General features: G+C 47.1%; 1 protein-coding gene across 1 annotated transcript in view; it reads right to left on the reverse strand.

Moving 5' to 3' along the window:
- LOC149343942 (arylsulfatase B-like) overlaps positions 1–19291 on the reverse strand; it is a 65258-nt gene that overhangs the window by 24179 nt on the left and 21788 nt on the right. Inside the window, exons 5-7 of the mRNA XM_089547107.1 lie at positions 15304–15435; positions 2760–2886; positions 1082–1381 (exon numbers count right to left, since the gene is read on the reverse strand). Of these exons, the coding sequence (XP_089403233.1) occupies positions 1082–1381; positions 2760–2886; positions 15304–15435 (559 nt within the window). The remainder of the gene's footprint in view (positions 1–1081; positions 1382–2759; positions 2887–15303; positions 15436–19291) is intronic.

A 19291-nucleotide genomic window follows, 5' to 3' on the forward strand; every position in this document is an offset into this window, starting at 1 on the left:
GGCTGGCAGGAAAGTAGTAGGCAGGGTGCTTGCAGCATGGACTGCGTCGTGTAGCCTAGAATACGACACTTGGCCTGGAATGGACTTCGTGCTCACTCATGCCCTTCAGGCCCGTTCAACGTTCCATTTGATCATAAGAACCTCATCCACGGCCACCTAAAAACAAAAGGCTTTTAAACACTCCCTGCGACATCGCAGATGGTGTGCAGAGGAATCTCTGTTCTAGGGCCACTTTCTCAACACTACCGCTTTTTGTACAATTGCGTATTGTATGGAACCTGTACTGCCAACAAGGATGCGCTGCGGTTGTACTTATCGCAACCAAACTCTACCGGTGATAGCAACGTGGCTTCAATAAAAAATGACAATATTGTGAGCTACGAAAGGTGCATGCATGATAAGAACGTCCCTCGCTGCTATTAGCCTCACGTGGCCTGTCTAAGGTGATGTACGTCTCGGGCGGCTTTAAAAAAATGAAGCGCGATAGTACCGCCAGAAATAATTTGCCAGGCAGAGTTATGAAAGCGCACTCTCAATATTGTCACCATCCAATGTTCTCCTGGCGCTGTGCATACCGTGCAAGTTGGGCGCTGTGAACAGCATAGAAACCTGCTTTACAATGAGGACGCGACAACAGACAATATTCTCATCATCGACCTTATTATGCAGAAATGCGCAGAACATATCCACCCTCGTACATACTACTGGTATTTGACTCCGTCCAATTATCAGTAATTCAAGCAATGCGAAACCAGACCGTCGAAAAGACATTGCGAAAATCCTATAAATTGTCTACGGGCAGCACATAATGTCCACATTTCTCCAGAGGGACAATGATATCAAGTGAGGACAATGGTCAGACTAAACAAGAAAATCACTCCGCTCCTGTTGCCTGGATATTTACATATATACAACATGCCTTTCTTGTGTTTCACTAAAAATACCTGCTAGCTATAACAGCTACAGCGGCCTTCATAATTCCATAAATTTTCAGTTAAAGTTAAAATAGGGCACGGAAACCGCTGATCTAACACCCAGGAATCAAAGCAGGAGATAAGGACAGTGCATAAGGTGAACTTACCAGCCACTTCGTAAAGCGTAGGCAGCCAGTCAGTAGCGTGGAAGAAGTGGTTGTATTCGGATCCGGCACCCGTCCAGAGTTTCTTTGGGGTCCATAAGAATCCGGGAACGCGCACGCCGCCTTCCCAGAGTGTGAACTTTTCGCCCCGCAAGGGCCAGGGCGATGCAGCGTTTGCGCTATAAAACGTAGCGGCGGCGCCGTTGTCGGAGCAGAAAATAAAAAATGTGTCGTCCAGGATCCCTCGTTCTTGCAAAGCGGCGAAAATGTTCCCCACAGACTCGTCAAGTGCGGACACCATACCTGTAACGAATATGCAAAGCTAACAATTCAGTGCTGCCTGCGCAATTAATCGAGTATAAAAGATTGAGTTTATTTTGGCACTTTACGCGTGAAAGTGGGATCGCTTTCCAGAGGTGGCACCATGAAATTAAACCATTATTGGTATGTTAGAAGACGAGGTGTCTGCTTACACTACGGTGAAAAACTTGCCTTTCATTTTGAAACTCGCATCCACATCTCCAGGAGGTCATCACTTTTGCTAAAGGCACCAGACAGCGCTGTTTCCTTGTGAGTCGTACAGTTGGGTCCTTAGGCTCCTAAAGACCAGAAGGTCTTGCAAGGTAAGTGCAAGGATCTCCCTATTTTGACGAATTTAAACCCAAGGGGTGCCATAAGGGCTTGCCTACAGGGCTAAGTAGTAAACTTCGTTGCCTGGTTATTTTTAGAAAGCTGTACTTGCGTGATCAGGACTAAGCTACCATGTACAAACACTGTAATTACGATTAATCAAGGCATGCGGGAAAAATGAATGCACTAAAGAAACATTCACTTCGATTTCGTAGCTTTTGTCGCCTGTTAGTTCTCTTAATCAATCTATTAATTAGCTCAATAAAATTCGCAACACCATACTACGCTACGTTGGGCTAGTAACTTTTTTTTAAAGGAATACGGCCATGCACGGCAAGGACAGCCTCAGCTGCCAGACATTGTGGTTGTTCATTGCTCCGGAAAAATTTCGGGACATTTCAGGACCTGCGCGCTAAACATGTTCCCACCAAGCAACGTAGATCTTGCGATTGTTTGTTTCCGGTCGTCGTTGTTTTAATTATATCAGCGTGCAAGGTTTAATATTAGCAAACGTTCTAGAACGTGCAGCCCTCCGGATTTTTAGTAATACCGAGGCAGCTTCAACTGTTTAACGCCGGTGTGCTGGAAGACGAAGGAGAGGAGAAAAAATGCGATGGCAAGGGCAAGAACACAATTCGTGCTGCTGGAGTGAGTGTCGTCGTCAAGGCTGTTCTCATCAGCGCGAAGGAACCCCTGTTGGTCGTAGGCTGCTACGCATCGGAAATCCAAGAACCGGCGACCAATTGTTTTATCCGCTGCATATAGTGGGAGTGACGTCTGAAAAGAGCAGGGCACGTAATGCGAAGACAAAATAATCCTTGATCTTTGAGAGCAATCGAGGCGATTCGAAGAGGAGGCAAGTGTGGCAGAAGGCGGCAAAAAGTCATACGGGTTGAGCAGGTTATGCAGTTTACGGGGATATGGTTCTCGTAGCTGGCACAGGACATGGTTAGTTGGATAGACATGCCTTGTCTTACATTTGGCCTCTTAGGATGGATGACGTTGATGATGAATGGCACCAAAATAAATTTGCCCTTGAAAGGTTACTTACCTGCATAAATGGTACGGTTTCGGTGGCCAATAAAGTCGTAACCTTGTAAGTACCGAAGCGGCGCCTGCAGGGGGTCTCTCACGGTGCCGTAATGTGGAGCGAAGTGTGTAACATACAGGAACATCGGCTGCGGTGGTAATCAACGTTCTGCGTCAGCCGTGTGCCGTTATAGGCGCCATTATTCAACTCCACTTCAAACATTGAATGCCATGCAAGTGTATGAACAGCAATTTCCAGCTACTGAGTCCTTTTTGGCAAGAATTAACACCGCGCTATAAAATAATTAGCAAGCGATAATTCGGCTTCAATACCTATATTACTGAACCCTATTTATAGAACGTCCTGAGTACTCAGAGGCACACTCGCAAGAAGAGTACTCGGAAGTGCTCGCAAGAAAATATTCACGACACTACCGATATTTAGGGGTGCTCGTGCGTCTCTTTCCGCCAGTTTTATTCAGGGGGGATGACGAAGAAGCAGGATCATATAAAACAACAAAGGACCAAAGCATTTTTATAAAAAGAAAAAAATTAACAGTACAACACGTCTACACGGGACAAAAATTAAAATATTACATGAAATACGTGATCAAACGATATTAGATTGAGCACTCAGCAGGAAAGAACAAAAAAAAACAAAATTAAGGGGCAGAAAATATTGAGACGTGTGACGGGTGTAAATAAAATATAATAAAGTAGACTGAAAATGCAGGAAGTTCGCCAATGACACGATGCTGAATAGAAAAGAATTCTACTCACTTATGGCCAGAACGAGAGGTGAGCTTTGGTATATTTTGTGTGGGCAAACACAAGGCAGAGTTTATGTGCATGACCAAGGAGTCATGAAACCGGGAGGGGGGGGGGAGGAGTGGGTCGGTGTGATATTCACTTGAGGATAGGATAGATTACTAATGCAAAATGTATGAAAAAATGATAAGCGACAAAAATCGTAATAGCGCTGCAGCAAGACGTACACAAGAAAGACAGACACCGGACATACGCTAACTTATTCTGACTTTATTTACTGCAAAGCCAGCAAATATATAGAAAATTTAAGGCGTGCGCGAAAAAACCTTGGACGGTTTTGTTGATGCCTTGTTGTATCGGTTTTTTTGCGCATACCTTAAGTTTTCTATATATTTGCTGGCTTTGCAGTAAGTACACTCTGATGAAATTAGCGCATATCCGGTGCAGTTTTTCTTGTGTACATCTTACTTTAGCGCTATTACCATTTCTGTCTGAAATAATGCACCATCTAGCCCAAACTGACGTTCTTCTAATTGATAATCGAGCATGTTTTCTGGCTGTTGCCAGTGTTCGGTGGTCTAGAGAATACTTCAATGCAGATACATTTTGATGACGTCAGTAAGATGAGGTGATAAACTTTGTTGCTTTGTTTCGGAACGACTTAAGAAGATTAGTAAGATTGTCCTGGTGAAGGTGCCATATCAGTGAAGCATATGCAATTGAAGTTCTGTGAAGTTCTGATAAGATTTGTGTATACGTGATTTAAAGTATCGTTGTCAGCAAGCACCAATGACCCTATCAGGACGACCATGTTCCCTAAATGCTTTCTTATGTGCTCTGTTTGCTTGTCCCAGGTTACATTCGAATGCAGATAAACGCCCAGGTATTCTGAACTGCTCCAATCGGGTAGTTACTGAATGTATACAGACTGAGGGGCGGTTCGACTCTGGTTAAAAATCTTAAATATTTACTTTTATTCATAGTACTGTACCTGTCCATATTTGGCACCATTCAGTTAGTTGAGTTGAAGAATTGCAGAACATGCATGTCATTTGGATTAACTATTTTTCCTTTAATCACGCAATCATCTGCAAAACCTTGGAAACAACACTCAACCTCCGCCTCAAGGGGATGACGCGATATATTTAATGGGTTAATTCCCATTTATACAGAATTGATCATTCTCTCATTTACATTCATAGATCCCTCGGAGCCCTCAAACCACTCCTGGCGCAGTGCTGCAGCGGTTAAGCGATGCGCCACTGCCCTGGCATAGCAGGTGGTGCCACCGGTGGCCCTTGTGCGGCCCAGGTTGCTCTTCCCGTCAGTAGCTGTTAATACCTTTCCAGTTAATTCCTATTAACCCTTAATTTAAATGCCCCCCGGCCTGGGTGGGCAGTTTTCTCACAATCCGGTGGGCAGATTGTAAAGACAGCGTTGCAGGGCGCTGTCGCGTTCCACTCTTAGATGCCAAGCTTAACATCTTAACCACACATCAGTGACGCAAGCAGCAACACCGCGCTAAACGCTTTCGCCTCACCGCACTTTAAGCCGCCGCGCTGGCTCAGTGGTTATGGTGCTCGGCTGCTGACCCGAAAGACGCGGGTTCGATTCCGGCCCCGGCGGCTGAATTTCGATGGAGGCTGAATTCTAGAGGCCCGTGTACTGTGCGATGTCAATTCCCGTTAAAGAGCCCCAGGAGGTCGAAATTTCTGGCGCCCTTCACTACAGCGTCTCTCATAGTCTGAGTCGCTTTGGAACGTTAAGCCCCCGTAAACCAAACCAAGCACTTTAAGACAGCAATGTGCCCCCCTGAATTTTTCTTATGCGGCACGCACCGTTTAATTCCGTCCGCTCTTGCACTGCGCCCATTCCATGTTAACAGGTTCTGTGATGCCAAGCATTAGCACTCTGGTCATTATTACTTTCACAAAAGAAACTATTTCCTCATTTGTCAAGACAGGGCCGGGGCCTCGCACCGAAGGAGCTTGTTCATTCGCTGAAATTGATCCATGAGTTGGCTTAGAAATTCAACAAAAAGTAAACCTTGCTAATCAATGTACATTTAACTTATTACTGTAACAACGTAGCAGTGTTCTCTTGTTTCTATTGCTTAAAATTGGGCTTGCAGTGCAGCCCACTGATTCACGACTGATCTCGTCGGAGGTGCTATGCTGAGCCATCTTTTCACACAGAAACAGGTAAGTGTCTGTGCGAGAAGGTGGACAGCACTACACTGCCGCCGTCACCTCAGCGATATTTCCAATAATTATTTAGGACATCGTCAAAGGGGACGGCGGCGTACATTTCCACGCACTCTTGCTACTTAATTAGGAGAATGTGTGAACCAATTAAATGTTTCGCACTAAAATAAGTTTAGTGCGCTATATACAATGTAGTCATTGAGGGGGGAAGAGAAGGGGGGGGGGGGGGGCGGCACACATGGGTCGCCGCATTGCAGGGTACGCAGTGAATGGCACTCCTTACACGTGCGCATTTTGTGCTTTCATTTGTGTGTAAAGGCTGCTTGGCTGACCACATGAGGCATTTGTCCCGTGTGTCCCGAGGCCTACACAATATTGCACCCGTGTACTTTGCGGTGTCAGCGCACGTTAAACAACCCCACGTGGCCGAAATTTCCGCAGCCCTTCACGACGGTGTCACTCATAGCCTGAGTCGCTTTGGGTCGTTAAACACCATAAACTAAACTAAACTAAACTAAACTAAACAATATTACACATCAAGTTTGCTAGTACAGCTAACAGCGCCTTCGACTGAAAAAATATCCCCTGTGGAGTGGCATCAGCCCCTTATGGAAAGACCCTAAAAAATTCAAGCAGCACACTCACTACAGAGCAGATTGCATGGACTATCTTTGCTTTTTTACATACGCGCAGCAAGAAATGCAGCCCAAAAATGCCAATATAGCCAAAAGGGAAATTATGACAACTTGGAGAAAGTGTAGCCGAATTTAGGTCTTAATAACCCAATCTGTCAACCCTGGCAGAGGGCCCTCGAAAACCCGGGCTTAGACCACGTTACGCCGTTAGGCTTAGACCACGTGACGCCTTCGGGCTTATCGACCGAGGAGGCTTTGGGGTACGTCCGGTCAAGGCGCCTACCGGTGGCCTGACCCGATTGCACCGTGCATCACCTGTTGTTATTTGGGGAACTTTAGGAGCGGTGCCAGGACCTGGAGGCACTGCACTCCGATGATGGTTTCGTTGACCGGTGGTTTTGTCCGGTTGTTGCAGCCGTCGGAGTTTGTCTTTGCAGTCTTGTGAGCTCGTAATGTGGCCGCCGCCGCACACGATGCAAGAAGGAATACACTCGTGGGGCGCCATGTTGCCGTCTGCGAGGACTGCGGCCGTTTTCCTGCCTGCAGTGTCCGCAGCGATTGTCTTGATTCGGGAATAAAATCGCACGGCGACCAATGGTGCCACACGACAGTCACCACACCGTTATAGTGCGAGTAACACGGTACTCTGCCCCACGAAAATGAGGAGGGCAATCGTCGACTTCCCCAGCTCGCCGATGAAGGCTATCCTCCTCCGCGCCACTGGAGTCAAGATTTCACAGCGGCAGAAGTTTCCTGCTCATGGGCCATAATCATCCCCCCCGCAGACTTCATCGTTCACATTGGCGCGACCGACCTCGGGTTGGGGCTTTTGGAAGTATTAAGTCTAAACTCACGAGCGAGCGCATTCGTGTCTTGCCCTCTTGAGTGGTTGCGATGATGATGTTCTGGTCCCAGATTAGCCAGATATTAAGAGCGTACAACGATGAGGCATTTACATAGGCGGAGAGCAAAGCACCAAGCTCACCGTTCTGGATGGCCGCCTTAGGGAGATCGTCACTGTGACCGTGATGACGATCGTGAGGTCTTTGTGGAGTCGAGACATAGCGGTGGGCCGCCATTTCTCCGATCTCTTTGTTTGTGAGAGCTTAAGGTTGGACCTTGCAGTATTCGGATGCATAGAAAGAGTGGCACTCATAGAAAGTTCACTAACCGCCGAGTTGTTCAGGCGTTGCTGGCTTTTACGAAATTCCACCGACGAGAGGCCTTCATCCACTATATCCAGCGTCGCAGTGAAGGTTTCAGGCGAAAACGGGGAGTGTGTGACGACTTCCGACCATTTCGTTGCCACAGGATTGTACCCCCGGCGAGCGGAGGCCACCATGGCGTCAGCGAAAAACGCTGGAGGCCGGCTCCTTGGCGTTAGGCCTAGCTGGGGCCCCATTGCGGTGAAGACATAAATCAGCCTTCAAGACAGAAACATTGGCCCACCCGGTCGAGAGCTCCATCTTCGGGTACCTGGTGATGTTACCCCTCTACTAGAAGCAAAATTTCTCCTACGTACGGGATTTTCTGGAAATCCGGAGGAAAATTGCCGGTGCCGAAATAATGCGCTTCCACTCGGGACGCGGCGGCCGCGTTCCCTGGATGCAACGGCAAGCACGGTCCACTAAAACGTTTTCTGACAAGGCGTAAATCAATGTGTCTAGCATCTTTGTGCACGGAAATTGAAATGGAGTCTATTCTGCATTCTAAAAATATCTTATTACTGTTTGGCGGGGGGGGGGGGGGGGGGGGAGGTGTGCTTGATGAGGGGGGGGGGAGGGGAGGGATGAGGCCTCGATGGCTATCGAAGCCTGGTGGTTTGTGCCATGCCCGCGTACCACATCGGCGAAGTAGAGTGTAAGCTCTACCATCCGAAGGCGCGGGTGGCCCTCCCACAGGTTCACTGCATGGGGCCTCGGCGTCGAAGCCTGGTGTGTTGTGCCGCGTCCACGCATGCAGTAGGTAAAGTACCTGTAAGTTTTTGCGGTGAAGGAGAATGTATTTTTCATACTGGTGAACAGCGCAAAAAGGCGGGACAACGACAAGACAAGCGCTGTACCGCCTTTTTGCGCTGTTCACCAGTATGAATGCATACCAACTCGCCCAGATCTCAGCTTTACCAAAAGTGTTTTTTGTTAGAGCAAATAGCCTTCTTGCTTCTTTGAGTGGTATGCTGGCAGGGGTAGTTTACAGTCTGATATTTTTTTTTTGTATGGACACGCCCTCGAGTATGCAGCATGGTCTCTTTCACAATTCGCGCAGGGCGGGAGGCTTCACATTTCTCGGATGGGTGATCCTTTGAAGCCCATTTTGCAAAAGGTTTGCGGCCGCGATAAATTTGTGAGCTGTAATCATACCGCTGGCAAGTGAAACATCACCACGGTGTGGGGATACGCTGAATTGTTCAGGTATCTCAATTAATTGGTGACAGGCAAGGTGCTGGTGTTGTAATTTTGAGGACCAGGTGTTTCGTGTCCATTTCCTTGTTATTCTTCCGGATCTTGATATGGTGAACTTCTATGACATTGTGGTCTGTAATGCTTTCAAGCATATTTTTTCTTTAAAGTGGACAACATTAGTTTATGAGATTACGCCTCGGACAGTGTTCAGAGATATTTATGAAGTGTCGTAGGCAGGGGTGTCTCCTATGGACAAAGTGCTTGCGAGTTTTGTATATTGCACGTTGTTACCCAGTTCGAGCATTAAGTCGCAACTAGTCATTTTGGATACCTTAGAGCCCATGCCCAAGGCTTCTGTCAAGCACTTCGGTACAAGGAACGGGGATAACAACCACGCTTGTTTTCCTTCTGCTTCACAATGAATGACAGGAAATTTGAAGAAAGTTACTTTTCTTTTATGAAAAAATTCTTCCTCTTTGTTCCGCCCCTTTTTTGCGAAAGCTTCCTTTTTTGGAAAGGGGCAGTTTTCTTTTAGGCTACGGTGCCAGCCACACACCATGGAGCAGAACTATGGGACGGGACAGGAGCTTGCAAGCAAGTCCTGCTCAAGCCACCTCTACACCGAACTACTACTAAATGTGGTGTAACTCAGACTTAGCCCTAACCACCTCTTAAAAGTAAAAAAAAAGCGAGAAAGGAAATGAAGTCAGGAAATTTGCGCGAAACAGGATACGAATCTGAAAGTTGCAGCGGAGGATAACACAAGGCGACTGCGGATTTCCCCCGGTCGGGTCAGAAGCACTAGCCATAATGGTGTTGCCTCAGCCGAAAGAGCTTAAACGTGCAAACGCTCCGCATCGGGTCAACCACCATGCAAGATCCCCTTTTTCCGGTACACGGCTGAGCCACGCGCGGCTACACGTGGGTTCTCGTGTCAGTGGTGACACACAGTGCTCACCAATATCCTTCTGCGAGGTTGCCCCTGCGGATGCTCTGGAAACCGTGGTGTAGCAACTCAATATCATCTGCTTGTTGCAAGCAACGCTGCTGGGGAAGAAACCGACTACGTTCCGAAACGTTGTGGTAAGCCAGCCGACGACTACAATGCATCAAGCCTGGCTTATGATCCCTGCCAGATCAGACCCAACAATAGAATGAATCTCCTATATAAGCCACTGCCCAGCGTCCAGCTTCAGTTCCGGTAATTAAGCACCAGCCGCAAGTGCCGCCTAACTTCAATCGTACACTAGGTGCAAATCTCGAAGTACGGCTCAACGAGTTTCATCGTGTGGGGCCACTAAAATTAACTACGTTTATTTTCGCCTCAGAAGGCCCGTGAAGGACTTAGTACGAAAATTATATAGCTTCCTTGGGCACTTGAGTTCCGTTTAAAAAAAATTGCTGAGGCTCAGCTTGGCTAAGCCTGGGGAATACGAAGCATATTAGTGGCTAGGCTTGGTAATACATGGCTTTCCTTGGTTGAATACTTGGTCATTTTAATACAACCACTAGAAGCCTTCGTCGTGGGGGAAGACAACGGCATGGCTACAGCGGAACGCCGACTAACCCCGAGACGCGCGTTGGGTGAGCGCCTGGATTGCCACGGAAGCCGCGTCTGCCTGCCCGGTGGAGCGAGCGTTTCACCTACACCGAGTGTGAACGCGCGTTCTAAATGCGCGGGAATGCGCGGGTATGGCGGCTAGGGGTCCCACGGCGACGGCGCGAGGTGGAGGCCGGCTCTCTCATCCGATGTCACGTGGTGTGACGTCACGGTGTCACGTGGAGTGACGGCTAGGGGTCCCACGGCGACGGCGCGAAGTGGAGGCCGGCTCTCTCATCCGATGTCACGTGGTGTGACGTCACGGTGTCACGTGGGGGTCCCACGGCGACGGCGTGAGTGGTAGCTCTAGCAATATGCTTCGCATAAAAGAGCTGACAACGCTGAACAGCAGAGCCCCAAAAAACGCAGACCATTTTTCAGGCACGCATCCAGCACCGAGATGAGATGGTGTTTGCCAACGTCAAATATATCATGCGATGCTTGCATCTTGCCAATCCTAAAATGCGAGAAAAGAAGAAGGTAGGAAATAGTGGTGCATCACTTTTCTTCACTTTGGCCGTCTCACCACCTCCCTGGCCTTATGCGAGGATTGTTGCGCGGCGGAGATACTCTCTTGTAACAGCTTCGCACGAACTCCGTCGCTGCGTCGGGGAAGCCGCGTCCCCAATGCACCGAAGACTGTCAAGTTTACCAGTTTGGCATCACGACTGAGAACACATTGGATGCGCGAAGTCGGCAGCTCCAGCGGACGGTGCACATCGTCTCTCCAAGCCATGCGGTGAGCTGGCTACAAGCAGGCGTGCTCTGATCCGCGAGACGGTCCAGGAGGGGCTACTTTTCGCGCTGCCATCTCCGCCTCAGTGGTTGCTTCGCATGATACTACGATCCTCCAAGGAGGACGACGTCCCGCACTGAGACGAAGCACACGACGACACTATTCAGCAAAGCCGTATCGGCGTCTACTACCAAGACGACACGCGCCGTCCACTATCCGTACATCCGATGAAGCAGGGACCTGCCTCCAAAGCCAACGTGGTATACCAGGACCCGAATTATCAACCTCGAAGTGACCATCTAAGACCGCGCGGTTACTTCCTTGGTGGACACAGGTGCCAACTTCCCGGCCATTAGTCAATCTGGTCAATGTTGTCGAGAACACTTGGGGTGGCCCGCCAATCCGCACCGCCGGAGGCCTTTTAAAATACGCCGTCGGCAAGATACACTGCATGAGTAAAGATTTATGGACGGACGTTTACTGCGAAGTTAGTTGCCCTGAAGCAGTGGTCCCGCGATATCCTGAGCATGGACTTACTGAATCAGAATCGGGCGATAACTGAACTTCGGTCCAAGTTCACGACGTTCTCTACGCTCGAAGCATTACCTTAAAAAAAAAACCCTGAATTGTGTTCCCTTAAGCCTCCTGATGAAGTTAGCCTCCAACCCCGTGATCCCGGTGCGTGCAGGGAATTTCAAGGTCGCTGATGACTTATACACCGAGGACTCAGCTTCGCAAGAGATACCGCCCGTTTTCGCAATGAATAAGCTAAGATGGTGACAACAAAGTGCAATGAATACCGAAAACATCCCCATGGGCGAGCAAAGCGAGATTCAGTATTGGCCGTCTCTGACTGGTCCGTTGTAGACTCGGCTAACGAAACCCGCCCACCTTCGACATTAACCCAGCACGGCTCCAGAATAGACAAGGCAACAAGCGCAATATTCTTAGAATATAGAATGAGTGCTTTTCGTTGTCGCCAAAGGACTGACAATCGCATTTTGCAAATTATCACATTTCATCCCATAGCATTTCACACTGTCAACATGATCATTTTGCCACGCATCTTCCCTACCGCACTAAATAATAGCAAACAATGTTTCCCTTCTCTAACAAAAGACGCAAAAAATTCAACAACTCACTCCTATTTCTATTCTTCCGTTCTTTAGCCTATTCACTGAAAAATAGAGCGTCGTGGCTCTGACAAAATATCTAGCAAAGTTTGCTATGATATCATGTAATCATTTTGTCTTGGGCTCGGTTTTCCCAAGCGAATTAGCGATAATTTTATAAACCAACAAAATTAAAGAAACTATGCATTACGGCAACTTTAAAGGCGGATTATCCGATGATAGTTCGGAAGGATTCGTTTGAGTTATTCCAAACGTACTTTTTTTAAGAATTAAACGCCCTTGGGCATGGGAGAGGCCTTTCCCCTGCAGTGGGCGTAGGCAGGCTGATGATAACGATGATGACATCCAAAAATTGATCTTCGGTGTCCTGATGGCCGCTCCAGTTTTCGAAATTTAACCATGTGGCTAGCATCTAGAATTAAAAAAATAATTTACGTATTTTTGTTAATACCTCAGTACCGACGTCTCTCCCAAGCTTTATAAAGTGCGCCAATGCTGTCTTTGCGGTCGTGAAGGACGCATCATTTTCTTTTCGCAAGTCTATTTTTTGAATGTTACTTCACCTTCTCGCGAACAGTCTGCATAAACCACGTATAAATAACAAACTTCAGATGGTCTATGGGTACTTATTAAAGTATGCCATTGTTTTAACGGACACGCTCTCATCTCCCTCAACTATGCTTAGATTCATAGCTATTATACTAATTATTGCTTTCTTCTTTGGGAAATCCAAAACGCACTTATCTCTACAACAGAAACAGAATCAAGCCATATGCATTTTTAGTTTGAGGAATATTTTATGCAGTTTTCTATTGTTACTGTATACTCATGGCATTCAAGAAATCTCTCCCATGGTTCATTATTTTATCATCCCCAAGGTTACGAAACGAACACTTCACATTTAGATGAGTAAATCTGCGAAGCCAGTGAAACTTCGATGTTTCACTGGCTTCGCAGACCAGGATACTTTCTCACTACAGGACCTAAATATAATAACCGCAAATTCACAATTAATTTTTCTGCAACATATTTGAAGAATTCTCTACACATTAGTGCGGGGCAATCACCTAACATTCATGCTCTCTACCTTATTTTCCATGTTTTTCTGCACTCACGCATAATTTTTCTTATTAATAGGACCACTCACTGGAAATGTGCATAATTTTACACTTATTTGAATGTGTCCTATGTTTTCCTGCTATTTACATTTCTTGCGCTTTGAAAATTTTTCAGTGATTTTTCTTTACATGGTAGTAATTAAGCATTTTAGCACTTTTCTAACAGCAAGCACCCTGTCCAGATGTAAGCTTTGTGAGTCCTCCTGTATCTGTCAAATTCGCGTGCGCGTGTGTGCGCGCGCGTGTGTCTGCGTGCGTGTGTGTGTGTGTGTCTGTGTGTGTCTGTGTCTGTGTGTGTGTGTGTGTGTATGTGTGTGTGTGTGTGTGTGTTTGTGTGTGTGTGTGTGTGTGTGTGTGTGTGTGTGTGTGTGTGTGTGTGTTTGTGTGTGTGTGTGCGCGCGTGAGTGTGCGTGCATGTGTGTGCGCGTGTGTGTGTGTGCGTGCGCGTGCGTGCGTATCCTTGTGAGTGCATGTGACTACGCGCGTGCGAGTTCGTGCGAGCGTGTGTATGTGTGTCACGGTGCATTATGGTGTGCTAATTTTAAATATAGTAATGAGAGCTACCTATGAAGAGTACATCAAAAGCTGCATTAGATAACAGGAAACATTAACGGCGTAGACAGGTAGGCTGGACCTAAAGTGTGAAATAAGGGCACTGTCAGGCTCAACTGAAGCCTCTCAGACAGGGCTCATTTTACCGAACACTCATGAAGCTTCGATCAACGTAGAAACGGGTAAAAGCTGTTTCGTTATAACGGACGCTTCAGAAAAATATGCTCTATGCGAGCGCCTGCAGATTTTATAAAAGCAAATCTCATGCCTTTCCTAAAAGACACGAAAGACTTTAAAGGCATACAAAGCTTGCATGATTGCGATTCATGCATGCTACCAATAGGAAAATTGTAGCAGCCGCAAAACCACACGTCCTGTGAAAAACAATGCATGAGGGAGTCACCAGGCAGCGAAGAACATTTTTTAGTGGTATCTTCGTAACCTTGAACCTGCCTCTTTGTAGGAAGCATGACGGAATTTATTCCCACGCTACTGCAACCAATGCCGCTCAGCCGCTGAATTCAATACGAACGGCCGATTCAGAGCGTTATGGCTCCATTTCACCGGAGACGAGGAAAAACGCTCATGTTTTGACTAAGGTAGCTCGCGCAATAACAACCTCACGCGGCTAAAATTATCCGTGAGTCCTCGACTCCTGTCTTTCCAAAAGTCCACTCAGCAGTTCAGACACTCGAAGAAGGTGTTTCTAACTGCCAGTTAAAGGCGTACGAATTGATAATTCATCATAGCTCGAAATATCAAGGCGTCGAAATCGTATCATATATAGAGCTTCCCGATTACATATACCAAGAAATTCTGGAGAAGCGCTATTTTTAAAGGGACGTGGTTAATGAAGGTAATTTTTTGGCATGTAACAAAACTGCATCGTAACAATCAACACAGCGGCAGGTCCCTCCTCGGGATGCATGTATTTTCGCCTATTTACCGAAAAAAAAGCACCCCACACCTTCCGCGTGGAATTGTTAACTACGCGGAGCGAACGCAGAACAAAATCTAAAGGCAAGATTTGGACGCGCGCAGCGACTTTAGACTGTTTCTATCAGTACATTGAAGAGAGTACTGTTAAGTTCTTCTGGTCCTAACAGCCTCTGTCGCGCGGAACGTATTGCTGATTGCTTGTTCACCGTGACGCGTATCAAAAACGCTGATACTGCGGGCTATAAAAACGCCACGGCAGAGCACTGCACCGCTCTTTCCTGCCCGGCTGCCGAGATAGAACAAAGGCACTCCAGACAACCTTCGGTGTCGCCGCTTGCTCGTCGTTCGTCGAATCGCCCAGAAACGTAATAGTACCTTCAATATTCCAGAGTTGGCTGACAATTAAAAGTGAAAGCCAAGAAAGCTGGACGATGTCCTCCGGATATCTGCTCCGAACAGTGTAGATCACTCCAACGCACCTTGTCCACTGGATGATTCCTAATTATTGACAGGCTCTCTTCAGTTAATATATCCGTGTAATATCTGCCAGAGTCGTTTTTTGCCAGCGTTAGGTTTCTTCTGAAGTCCAAGCCGTAATCGCTGTAGTTAATCTGCGAAGAAACAAAAGCGAACAAGATAAAGAAAGCAATCACTCTAACCACCTGGTTAACTGGACGTTTGCAAATACCTCAGTGTTCTACATTAAAACTTCCTGTTGGGCGAGTTGGTAGTTCATACTGAATTAGAAATATTATAGCGCAAACAAAGACACGGACAAAAAAGAGAGGAAACACACACACAAGCGCTTGTTTGTGTTTCCTCTCTTTTTTGTCCGTGTCCTTGTTTGCGCTATAATATTTCTAATTCAGCGTTCTAGTGACCTCTAAACGAGAAATCTATTAAGCTTAGTGAAGTGCGGTAAAGAAAGCGACTTGTGCTAAAATCACATCTTTTACGGGCAGGCGGTCTCCTTGGTTACAGATTTGTTTGGTTTTGTAACCCAAATACGCAGCCTTATTGAGCATTGTCCGCCAGCAAAATACGAAAACAAAAACATTTATAAGGTAATATTTGGCTTCGATCACATACCAATACGATCAGTGCTGTACGCGATAGAGACCATAAAGAGGTAAAATTTTTGAAATAGTGAATTCTTTCACAAACTTCTAGAGGGTAATTTTGTAACTGTCACTGCTGGCCACCCTTTCGAAATTAATTTTCAAATGGGCTCTTAGTATTACCTCTATCACTTTCAAGAACAGGCTTAGCTATTTAGAACCGCACGGGAAGGCACAGGCCGATGCATGGAAATTAGCAGCGTCCCCTTTGAAACAGGGTGGAGGCTGCTTATATTTATGAGGTAAACAGCATCAACGCAAAAATCGTTAAGGCTCCCGCTGGGCAGAAACTCCGGCACCGCGTCCTCGGCATTCTGTGCGAAAAATTCGCGGAGAAGCAACCTATGTGACGCAACCTCGTGAAGTCATCACAACCTGCCAATCATATTATGAACAAACTTACCGCCGTGGCAGGTGGCTGTTAAGAAAGAAGACATAGGTGGAGAGCAACCATTTACTTTGATGACAACCATCCGACATCAGACACAAAAGGAACGGAGTTTCCTTTCCTTGTAACAGATACATGGCGATCGCGGCTGCTTACGCAGACACGCTTGCACGTCATGCTCATGCAGTAGTAATATAGGCTATCGTCGCAACCGCTGGTCGCTTCACAAATGCGGGGTCCTTGGCAGCACGAATCAATTTTGTCTTCTTCCCACGTTGCCCGCGCTTGCCTTAAAACACGTCTAAGAAGTACAATAGTGAAATACAACAGCGGTTAAGTTAATGGTTGGTGGACGGCCATCGCTTTTTTAAGAGAGAGCGCTGTTTGTTGATTCGGTCAGACATTTAAACAGAGTACTGCACACACAGAGACAAGGACAACAAGGTTTTTTCGACAGCAGGAATCTGTTTCATACCCTCGGAAGTGCCACATCTACGACCACGTGCAGTTAAAAAATCTGCCTTTCTTTTTCCTACAAGTTAATCGATGGGTCACTGACATAGTCCTCCCCACCTTTTCTTATAGAAAACGCGTCGGCGTGCAAGTTCATGCGCTACCTAATCTTTGCTTCTCGTCAAAAGTTTTTTTTTTTTTTTTTTGCTGGAAAGGCAGGCGCGGCTTGTTGAGCGAAGCCTCGGGGAATGCGCCGCAGTGCAGGGGTAAATCGACCCTGTTTTAGACCTCATCGAGAGCTGACGCTCCTTTAAACGATCCTTTAAACATCGGCCCGTCTGACCGATATAGACTTTTTCACATGGTAGGGGGGATCTCATACACAACCCCGGCCTAGCACCTGACGTAAGAGGTTCACACAGTCTGGCGCACTTAATCGGAGCACCACAGCGCCAGGAAAAATACGAGGACTCTCAAGGATCTATGAATGTAAAGCCGAAAATGAACAATTCAGCATATACGGGCGTTCACCCATTAAACCCATCGCGTCATACCGTTAAAGTGGAGCGTAAGTGACCCGTCAATTTCTGTCTCAAAATTTGGCATTTCTCTTTTAATACAATTGTGAACCCTGAACTTGACACCTTACTTGACTCCGCTGCTTTTGAGCCACCAATCTTCTAATCGCTTTTTTCTGACTTCTACCTCAGCCTCCGTGGTGGTTCAACATTATGTACAGCGCGAAAAACGAAGCCAGGAGAAAAAACACGCAAACAAGCGAGCACTGACTATCAACTAAAATTTTATTAGGAAAAATTCGTGCTTATAAAGGCTTCAACCCAGCATGTGCAGGCGCACAAAGCATGAAACACAACAAAACAAAAGAAACAGCAAACCAAACCACACGTGCGCATTAGCCTCATTGCACTGCAACAGTACTCCATAGATAGTCCAGTTCTACCTGATGTAACGCCACCGAGGCTTTGCAACGCAATGCGCGATGTGGCGATCAGATACGCCTCTACTATTTCTCGGCAATTCTGATTCCTGTGCCTGAAGACAACGTCGGCATGCCCCAAATCAGGAACACACGCGCTATCATTTTCTTTACTGCAGTCACGGCAATGTAGAGATAGATTAGATGAAGCGGCAGATGCCCCCGCGACCTCTCGTGCTCTTTCAGGCGCACGTTGAGGCACCTTCCAGTATGCCCATAAGAAATTTTCCCACACGATACGGGTATTTTGTACACAACGCCCGTGTTGCACGGCACGTATCTGTTGGCATGTCTGACAGCGCACGCTCCTCCCGCTTCATCTAATCTATCTCTACATTGCCGTGACTTCAGTAAAGAAAATGATAGCGCGTGTGTTCCTGATTTGGGGCGGCCGACGTTGTCTTAAGGCACAGGAATCAGAATTGCCGAGAAATAGAAGAGGCGTATCTGATCGCCACATCGCGCATCCCGTGCGTTGCAAAGCCTTCGGTGGCGTTATATCAGGTAGAACTGGACTATCTTGAGAGTACTGCTGCAATGCAGTGAGGCTAATGCGCACTTGTGGTTTGGTTTGCTTTTTTGTTGTTTTGTTGTGTTTCATGCTTTGTGCGCCTGTGCCTGCTGGGTTGAAGCCTTTATAAGCACGAGTTTTTCCTAATAAAATTTCAGTTGATAGTCAGCGCTTGATTGTTTGCGTGTTTCTTCCCCTGTCTTTGGTTTGGTTTGGTTTATGGGGTTTAACGTCCCAAAGCGACTAAGGCTATGAGAGACGCCGTAGCGGAGGGCTCCGGAAATTTCGACCACCTGGGGTTCTTTAACGTGCGCTGACATCGCACAGTACACGGGCCTCTAGAATTTCTCCTCCAAAGAAATTCCAGCCGCCGCGGCCGGGATCGAACCCGCGTCTTTTGGGTCAGCAGCCGAGCACCATAGCCACTGAGCCACCGCGGCGGCTTCCCCTGTCTTCGTTTTTTGCGCTGTACATAATGTTGAACGTTCAACAACTCGCCCAGTTTTCGGTTCTGCTTAAGTTCATCTCTGTGGTGGCTTATGGGTTATGGCGCTCAGCTGCTGACCCAAAAGACGCGGGTGTGATCCTCAGCAAGGCAGTCGCATTTCGGTGGAGGAGAAATGCCATACGTCCGTGTACTGTGCGATGTCAGTGCACGCTCAAGAACCCCGGGCGGTCTAAATTATCCTGGGCCTTCCACTACCACGTCCCTCATAGCCTGAGTAGCTTTGGGACCCCCATAAACTAAATTAACATCTACCGCAGATTCATTCACTTTGCGTTTGTTATGTCCAAATCCTAAAGCCTCAGGGCGAGCGACTGTCTCTGCATCGACATCCGGATGGATACTGACACAGTCTACGGATCTGGGCACTAGCATCGTCCGCTTGGGAAAGGTGTTCAACGAATAATAGTACACTCAAAGGAAGCGAAGGAGATTATGTCAGCAATAAATATACAGCGTCATGTTAATTTCCCCTTGCCAAGCACTCTTCAAAAC

This window comes from Amblyomma mixtum, chromosome 5 (assembly GCF_055824585.1).
Source record: "Amblyomma mixtum isolate Tamu chromosome 5, ASM5582458v1, whole genome shotgun sequence".
In the NCBI taxonomy this organism is placed as follows: Eukaryota; Metazoa; Arthropoda; class Arachnida; order Ixodida; family Ixodidae; genus Amblyomma; species Amblyomma mixtum.